Source organism: Falco peregrinus, chromosome Z, assembly GCF_023634155.1.
Source record: "Falco peregrinus isolate bFalPer1 chromosome Z, bFalPer1.pri, whole genome shotgun sequence".
NCBI classification, from domain to species: Eukaryota; Metazoa; Chordata; class Aves; order Falconiformes; family Falconidae; genus Falco; species Falco peregrinus.
This window is the reverse complement of record NC_073739.1, coordinates 12,454,488-12,464,225: the sequence shown is the minus strand read 5'-3', so window position 1 is coordinate 12,464,225 and position 9,738 is coordinate 12,454,488. Positions and strand designations below refer to the sequence as shown.

The 9,738-nt window shown below is 44.0% G+C and overlaps 1 protein-coding gene across 1 annotated transcript; it reads left to right on the top strand.

Moving 5' to 3' along the window:
* Nucleotides 1-300: 300 nt before the first annotated feature.
* On the top strand, nucleotides 301-8,267 carry TMEM215 (transmembrane protein 215). The gene has a single exon (XM_027789318.2). The coding sequence runs from the start codon at nucleotides 627-629 to the stop codon at nucleotides 1,344-1,346; it is 720 nt and encodes a 239-aa protein (XP_027645119.1). The 5' UTR covers nucleotides 301-626; the 3' UTR covers nucleotides 1,347-8,267.
* The last annotated feature ends 1,471 nt before the right edge of the window (nucleotides 8,268-9,738 follow it).

The following is a 9,738-nucleotide window of genomic DNA, read 5'->3' as shown; positions in this document are numbered from 1 at the left end:
CTCCCAAAGCCCGGCGCCCACCGACCCCGCAGCCCCCCGCGCCGCGGCACGCCTGGGCGGCGCACGTACCCTCGGCTGCTGCGGGGCTGCGCGGCGCCGGGCGAGGAGGAGGAGGAAGGGCCGGTGTCCCCCGCGGCACTCGCCCGCCCGCCCGCCGGCGGCTGGAACCCGCCCGGGTCTCTCCCGCCCCACCCCCGCGCGTCCGCAGGGCTGGAGCCGCGCGGCCCGTGGCTGCCGTCACGCGTGAGGGGGCGCGGCGGGGCCGCCGGCGGGGGGGCGCTCCCGCCCAGCGCAGCGCACGGCGGAGCGGGGCGCACGGCGGAGCGGGGCGCACGGCGGAGCGGGGCGCACGGCGGAGCGGGGCGCACGGCGGAGCGGGGCGCACGGCGGAGCGGGGCGCACGGCGGAGCGGGGGACGCGGCAGGCAGCACGGCTCCTGGCCCCGGCCCCGCCGCCGCCCCTGCCCCCGGCCGAGGCCCCACCGAGGGGCAGCCGAGCGGTGCCGGCCGTCGGGGGCCGCCGCGCTTCACCGTCCGGGAAACTTCAGCCACTTTGCCGGCGAGCGCCCGTCCCCTGTCCCCGGGGCCGCCGCGGCCAAGGGCAGCGGTCCCTCGCACGCCGGCAGGATGGCGCGGACCATGAGACCCGATGACATCAACCCCCGGACGGGGCTGGTGGTGGCTCTCGTCAGTGTCTTCCTGGTGTTCGGCTTCATGTTCACCGTGTCTGGCATCAAGGGGGAGACCCTGGGGGACATCCCGCTGCTGGCCATCGGGCCGGCCATCTGCCTGCCGGGCATCGCCGCCATTGCCCTCACCAGAAAGACTGATGGCTGTACCAAATGGCCCAAGAACAAGTGTCCATGCTGCAAGGAAGTCAAGGACCGGGATGTCATGGAGCTGCTGAGGACCCCCTCAGACCTGGAGTCCGGCAAGGGGAGTTGTGATGAGCTGGCCGAGAAAGCGTACCGGAAGGACAGGAGGGTGCTGCAAGGCGAGGACTCCGTGTCCATCTGCACCACCACCACCACCACCACCATGGGAGAGTGCAAGAGTCTCATCAGAAAGGTGGAGCAGGAGGAGATGCTGAGATACCTGGAGACCTGCTACCCAGAGATGCCGGGGAATGTGTTTGTGGGAGATGGCTCCATGTACAGTGCCTTGGAGAGGAAGAGCTCTTCTCCCACCAGGGACAGCGCTGCTTGCCCTGATGTTGAAGACAACATTTTTGTTGCTCCTAAAGATAGTATCATTGTCTGCTCTTACAAGGAGAACAGCCCTTACGACAGATACTGTTGTTACATAAACCCTGCTGGAGTCAGCTCAGACCAGGAGACCATAGTGTGAAAGACGCATACTTTATATATATGTATGTATACAAAAACTACAATTTCAACTTCTTGATAGGGGATAATATAGCTGACTGCACTGCATGGGACAATCCTGATACTATTACAATTTAACCTGGTATGTGACTGATACTCAGACCTTTTGTGCCTGAAATACTCTTTCTGTAAGTAAACAAGCATGTTTAAAGGTTAAACAATTCAGTTCTTCATCTTGGAAAAAAAAATTACATTTTAATTTGATTTTCTCCCTTTCCCTCTTATTTTGTTTTCCTGCTGCCAGTTGTACCCAAGCCCATAGACACACTGGCAGGAGGGGAGCAGTGGCTGCCAGCTGATACCAAGAGCTGAATCAAAACTCTGGAGCTGTATGTAGGAAAGAATGTCATGCTCTATAGATGAATGGGTCTTAGCAATAGCATCGCTCCATTTTGGGAGGGATTGAGAGATGTCAGCATGCACTCCAATAGCTGGCTGATGTTAGGGAGCGTAGAAGTGATTTGTCTCTTTTCTTCCTGGCAGTATTTTATTTTCCTCTGCTTCAAGGAATCCATGTGCTCACCCTTTGGGCTCTTCTAAAAGTCTCCTAGCAGCCAGATAGGCTCAGAGGAGTTTTCAAAGGCTAATCCATCATCAGTACCTGCAAAGTACAGGTTTTAGCTTCATTCGCCACCAGTATTGAGTTCATTGGAATGTTGCTAACACTTTTGGATTCTATAGGCATACTTGACAAGGAGATTACAACGTGATCATGACATAGTTCTTGCAGAGACTAGGAGCAGATGTCAGTGGACTCAGATATTAAAAATACATTTCAGTACCTCTAAAGTTGCCTAGGCAATAGAATTCTATGTGTTGTGTTCAGAGCTGGATCTGACTCTTCTGAAAACGTCATTTTCACGTGCCTTTTCTAAAATGCCAGATGTTTCTTTATGGTTGATAAATGGTTACAGTCCACTCAGGGCTCTCAGAGCCATGCTTTGCTGGGGGGAGGGGTCCACTCAGGGGTCTCAGAGCCATGCTTTGCTGGGGGGAGGGGACAGAGGACCTGGCTGACATGGGTTTGTTCATGGCTTATGGATACATAACAAGAAAAATATGAAGTGAGTAATGAGGATTAACCATTCAAAATCTGAGCCTGCAACTTACAGAGACAAAAATCCTGGCTATTCTATCCAACAGTGAATTGCATGTTCCATGATGTGTATAAAAACTTTATCTGGCCGCTACTATGTAGGTAACAAGAGATGTGCTATAATACGATGTGAATGCTAAACAGCTGCTCTAAGGGTTAAGTTCTTAGAGTTACTAAAGCATAGAGTAATTTGCTAGCGTCTCACAAGTCCCAGTTCCTATAACTAAACTCTCACAACTCCAAAAAACATTCCTCTGTGAGGGAAGTCTTAACAGCTGTTCTTACTTACCTGGGGTTTTTTGTCAACCATAAGTTGTACCAGACAAATGTATTGAGTTACCAGGGTAGGAAAGAAGAAAAACTCTCTTTTTTTTGTAGCAGCCTTGAATGTGTAGGAAGTGGCAAGGAATTTTCCACTGAAGCAAGACGTTCTTTGCTGTCCATGGAGTTGTTTGGAAAGTGAATGGAAACTTTATGCATCTACCAGTTTATTTGTTTGGAAACTTACATCAAATCATTACAGACAACCAGTCTCTGCAGAGGTTTCCAGAAGGAGAAAATAAAATTTTTTTAAATGAGACAGTTTGGTTTCTTTCAGACCAAACAAGATGTTAATGCTTTGATCAGGCTTTGGTGGGGCATCAGAATACTATTAGGATAAATTAAAAAAATACTAGTTAGTTTGAGTCAGGTATGGCCTCTGAATAGATGACTACAGGCAGTTTTGCTGCTCTGGCCTGCAGCAATGGTACTGTACAACCTAAGTTTTATCCACTGAGCAAAGGAATTCCACAAAAACAGATCCTCTCCCTGACATGCGCAACTCCCACTTCCACATAAAAGCACTCTGTTGTTTGGCAGATTGTCTCCTGCAGGACTTAGTCACTGCAGGACCTTATTCTGCAATGTACAGAGCAGCTCTTTGATGATGCAGGCAAGTCGTTATTTCATGACCCTGAGGCCAACAGCTAAAATACTGCTGATGGACGTGATGCGGAGTAGGGTCTTTCATTGCATTCTGTTCCCAGAGGAAGCAGGTAAGGGTATCAGGGTGTGCCCATGGGTGCTGAGCATCCCTGAAGGTCAGACCCACCATGAGAAAACAGGCTGCCAGGTAGCTGCGTACTGCCTTTGCCGGGTTTGTTAGCAATTGCTTGCCTTGCATAAGAAAGCAAAGTGTCAGCCTGCTGGGAACCTAGATTTGTACAGTTCTGCAAATATATATAGGAAGGGGACAACTTTTTCCATTTTATCTAGGATTAGATGTTCTCTGTCAAAAGTTATATGGGGTTTTACAAGGCAAGACAGCAAACTCTAGAGAAAAATGGAATGATAAACATATGACTTGAGATACAGCCATGCAGATCTGAGTCGTGCTTTATTCCGTTGTTAGTGTAAGACCAAGAAAGTATTTGTATTAAAGCAAAGTTTAACGGGAGTGAAAAATTCCCACGGTAGAACAAAATGTATGTTTAAAACATCGTATTTACAGGCAATGTCCTTCCTCCATTCATTTAGCTGAGGTAAGATTTTGTAACAAAATACAAGTTTAAGCAATATTTCTAGGCTAATCCACCATAATCCACTGAGGTTTTTTATTGAACGTGTGAGAATTTGAAGTTACAGAAATAAATTAGTACTGCCTCTGAAACCTCACTGTGATTTTTATTTTCTTTTCTTCTAGTTAAGCAGAGAAATAAATGGGAATAGGGTTTTTTTGGCCATTTTAAATATAAGAATTTGGCCATTTAAAAAGGAAAGTTTTTGGGGGGTTGTTGTTTTTTTAAATAAAGTACACTTTTTTAATACACTGTAGTTTAGCCAGTAGGAATCTACTGCTTATTTGATCAAAGACAGCATGACAGAAGCTTCAAGCTTTTTCTGTAGATTCCATGCTCAGGCCAGAGAATTACTGGGGCTTTATTTTTGTTCAGCTGATGGGGTCTCTCCTGATGGCCGCTAGAACTTGTAGGAACAGCGCTGATTGTGGAACAAACAGGAATAATCACGTTGCTTTTCAGAGGCAGCTTCTAGTCTTGGATCTGAACTTGGCTTCAGGATGCCACAGCTTGGGTGATACCAAGCCGTGGCCTGGAGGTGAGAGCTTCTTTCTGTTCTTGCTACCTTTAAAACACCTCTGGGTCTAAATCCTGCTTCTCTCCTCAATGCTACCCTCCAAACAATGCATGCAGTTGTAGTGGAGCTCTGTTTGTGGGGTTAACACCTGGTCTCATTGAAACCAATTGCCAGGTGTTTCTTGGTCCTATCGTATGGGTGGCAGGGCACATATTAGTGTTTGAAGAAAACCAGTGAGCTGGACATTCAGAGAAGGTTCGTGGGATAGATAAGATTTATTTTTAGAATAGCATTTGGCATAGTGCTACAGTGGAGTTTACCTTCTTTTAAGAAACAATGTGCTATACAGATCAGCTGTACACAGGACAATTTTGTGGTTTGTTTTTTTTATTATTATTTATTTCTATTGTCATACATAGCATTTTTACAATTATCCAAGCTGATCACTGCCTACCCTTTAACAGAAAATTGCCTTTTGTCCTCCTAGAGCACTAAACAATATCTGGCCCTTTTTGCCTGGAACCAAATGAGTCAGTGGTGAGTGTACTCAGGTCAGGACCAGTGTTTTATTCTTGATCTTGAGTTCTGCAGAAATCTGGTGCTCTTCCACCAGCAGTTCCTCCCTGTCTGATCCAACCTCTCCACAGTCCTGGTAGCACTAACTGTTTATTACGTTGTCATTAGCAGAGTCACATAGAGAGCACATACCAGACAGTTTGCAGAGTGAGCTCCTGCACTTGACTGGAGTGGTAGAATCTGACACTGCATCTATCCCATGGAAGTTGTTATGTTGAGACATCCAACTAAATTGTCAGTTCTTGCAGCAGAGGCCTGGGATTTTGCGTATCCATCTAATATCTTTCACACTAAAGGTGCTGTAGAGATGAGTTAGTCATGGGTGACTGTCAGGCCTCAAAGGCACTCGCAGCCTGGTTTCCATGAGCATTTAGGGACTGATCTATTTAAAGGCAGAGCACAATCTGCACTCAGAAACTTGAATCTCAACACATTGCCAGCAAAGCCATACTGCTAGAGAATGCACTTCTGACATGGGAGATTTTCTGAGTCTTGAAAGGTCTCTGTGTAATTTTCTACTATCAATCATATTAAAACTTGCAGAAGAGTTTCATGTTATATAGATTAGAGGAGTTTTCTCAACACATCTTTAATACACAGCATGGGGCATCAGCTGCACAGCAGCTCATGCTGAGCCCATTTCCACTCTGCAGCAAGCCTGAACAAGCCACCCCTACCAGGCCAGCTGCCTGCAGGTGTGTTACATCTCTGGTACTATAGGCCTTTTCATCTCTGGGTTTCAGAAACAACACAGAGAATGGATCTAGAATTCATTTTTAATGCTCTTTTGCAAACTTTCAGCAGTAAGCATTACCTATAATTTATCAGTCCTCTCAGTGGAGGAACTCCAAACCCTTTATCAGGCAAGGAGATCCAGCTATCATTTGGTTTTTAAATCACAGTTCATTTTCTGTTCAGAACAGTTGCATGGATTAGCCCTGACTATCCTGTTTCAGATGCACACAGAAGTGTTTATACTTGATGTTTTTACTTACAAACACTGCACCATGCATAGGTGTATATACATTACACGTTTGTCAGAAAAGGTCACAGAATGCACAAGCACAGCAATATATTGAGATCTGCTCAGATCTGCTCTGTCTTTCTGACACCTCACCCACATTTTCTGCCTCAAGTCCATTGTTGCAATTTAAAATCCCTTCCATCCTTTATGAGAATTGTTCTCAGAAGAACTCCATTGTGGCTTTTTAAGGACACAGTTTTTTTCCAACAGGAAAAACAGAGTTTAAATGTCCCGGGACTGTGTTTCATTCCAGCCACTGTGAAATCCTGGCTCCTTTGCCCATGGCGAACTGAAGTTTTCTAGTGCTCTGCATTCAGCATTTCCCCAAACTATTGGTAAAAATCTTGATCCCTTGGTCAGTTTTGACAGATTCAGTACTAGTATTTTTTCAACCTACAGTTTCATTACTTCGGGAGTGAAAAAGGGTTAAATACTTTGAAAATATGTCTCTGTACTTTGTTGTAGTGAGGAAAGAACAGAAAAAGAAGTATTATTCATGAAAGTGAAAGAGACCAAAAAGGCTTCACAGGCAGTATTTCATGACTTTGATAGATGAAGTGTGTTATATTCTGGGCACACAGGCAATATGTTTAGTGCATTCTTCCATACATGTAGCTTCTTTTTAGTAGCTTAACCTAAACAGGCTTCTCAGGCAGGAACAGAGAGTGTTTTTCTGCCTGAAGGCAGGATGCAAAAGCTACAAAAAAAAAAATAAAATAATGGTATGCACTAGAGATCTGGTGCAAGGAACACTGATTTGTTCTCAGATCTCATCAAAACGCTTATTTTCAGACCATTTTATTTTGCTATGAAATGCAGTGATTAGCGATTATGTGGACTCATGAACACAAGGATACCACTACAGTAGCTTTGTATTTGGCATTCAGTGGCTGGGAAGTACATATTGCCATTGAAATCCAGGGCAAAATTCACAAAGGTGTAGGAGTAAAAGGAGCTCCAAGGTCGAACTTGGTATTGTGTGAAACTGTTCAATCCAACACCAGAAGTTAGTTCCAAAAAGGATGGATTTGCATGTAAGACAAAGTGCTGTGGAAAGGTGAGGTGCAAATACAGAACGTGGGGTAGCTTAATTCCACGTCTGAACCAAAGGACCATGGTTAGTGTACTATGGGACACTAAATAACATCATGTACTTGTGCATGCTCATTGGAAGGTTTCAGCCATGAGGGTTCGCACACAAACAAATTCTACAAAACTCACTTTCTCACGTTTCAGACTGGTTTATATCTCTATATCAGAAAGTGCATTTTAGCAAATTTTAAATTAGGAGGAAAGGGATTTTCCCCCAATTTTCTGGAACATTGGATTGCCATTGATTTTATCTTTTAATTCCAATTTAGAATGTACTAATGTACAATCCAATGTTTTACACTGACTGGTGTGAAGTAGGGGAAATTCAGACAGGAATTATGAGGACAGAGTACTCATTAGCTGAAAAGCAGATGGTAGCCAGCTGGAGAATAATCAGAATTATCTTGCATAGCCTTGCCTTTATATTGGTCTGAAAGGACAGCCCCAGAAAGACACACTTAAAAAACCAAAGACTTGCTATTGAGGTCAATTCAGATGGAAGGGCTATTGATAACTTTTAGCGGTCTGAGTGGGGTGGGAGAGAGATGTTCTACATGCTGGGGAACCTCTTACTAATCTGTTCTTCATACACAGATCTTCAAGAGACCCTGCATCTTCTGACTGCACAGTCAGGCTCAACACTATGCCCTTGCACTATTTGCAGGAAACACCTGATTTCATTTGACTTTCCTTTAAATAAATTATTTTTTCTGGTTTGACTAATTAGCTGTAGGAAGAAGCAGATAACTTTCCTCCGTTTACACAAAAAGAACCATGGAACTGGAGACCCTCTGAATATATCGATAACAAGCTAATAAAAAAGACATTTGCTACCTAGTCTAGGGGATAAAGAATAACTTTTCAGTGGCAAAACAGTCTTTTTCCAATGCCAATGGTTTGAATAAAATCTAGGAAGTTTTACACCTGGAAATACCTTAACTGGGTTTTTTTGGGTTTTTTTTTTACTTTTTGGAATTTTCTAAAATATTGTGGTTATTCAATCTATTCCTCAACATTCAAACTGAAATAATATAGTGAAGGTTTATCAATCTAATTAAATACTTTCATGAGTCTGTTGTTGCATTGTGTGATTTATTTCATATACCTGCCTGCTTCCTCACCTGTATGTAGATGGAACTGCAATAAACAATACAAATGCACAATGTTTCCAAAAAATCATCACATCATGAATACCGTATTAGTATCCTCTGCATTATTTTGTGTAACCATAGACAATGAATGTCCACGGAGTGAAGAACCAAAGTGATCGGTCAAGTACATATCGCCTTCAGTTCTTCAGATATTACAATTGCTTTCCCATTTTCTGGTAGGGATATAATCTCCTAGGAAAGGAGGAACACATCACATATTTATCTGTATAGAATGCCATTTTAGAAAAGAATACTAGCTAGATTTGCTGAGTAATTCCACATCTGGGGCGTGAATCTCTGTGGATTTAAAGCATCTCACAGATGGGCACCATGCTGGTTATCACGCTTCAGCTTTACCAGCTGGTGAATGCTTTCCTGCATTGGCAAGATTATCGAGACTTTGGTCAGCAGTACAGTGTCAGCCACAATAAGCTTCCTTTACACATTTCCTGGGCAGTAAAAGACACCAGGAGCTATGGCAGTACTTTCTGGAGATCTGAATTCGCAGTAACATCAGTCACAAGTGCTGCCCCACAAAAGATACAGATTGAGAGTGGTGAAATGGGACAGCATTTTGGTTTGCAGGTGCTATGAAGACCACCTGTCCTTGTACATGAATTTCTGTGCAGAGCAGAACCTGATGCTTGCATTGTTCAAAGCTGAGGCAACAATTGTCAACGATTTTGTGTCTGTATACTGGGTATTGATTTGCACTAGCCTCTCCCCATACAGTTATATTTCTAGCCAGACATGTTTTACATATATAAGAATACATAATTCTCCCTATACTATATATATTATTGCACATAGGTATGTCTGCTTGGGCACAACAATACAGAAAAAAATGATCTCTGCATCTGTGCCATTCCCAGGATGTGAAAGCAAAGCGTATCTCACAGGGTTTATTCTGCAACCACCTTTGCTGAATTTGCTGTGTCATACAATCTCTAATGATGGCTGCATTGTAAGTAACTTCTAGTAAAAATCTGTGTAACCAAGTAGAGCTCACGTTCCCAAAATTTGCCTGTTGCGTCAGTAGTTGACAATGAAATACAGCAGTAGCCATTGACTACATCTGTCAAAATGTCTGAGATAGATCTTAAATACTCGCCCATCAACTGAGGACACTTCTGTCTTCTGTTTGCATCTATAACATTCATTACCCTGTATTTCTAAAACTGACATTACTAAGGACTATTGCTTGAAGCCTCAGGAGAGATACTGCAGATTCAACGGTCCTTAGAAAATAATCTGATTCAAAAGGATCAAAAGATAACAGCAAAACAGAGAGGTAGGCTGACAATGGTTTTCTTCAAGCTGTACTTTTTTTTGTAGATAA

Bases quoted from the DNA above. Each gene is read 5' to 3' on its own strand.
- TMEM215 (XM_027789318.2), top strand. From the start codon at position 627: ATGGCGCGGACCATGAGACCCGATGACATCAACCCCCGGACGGGGCTG.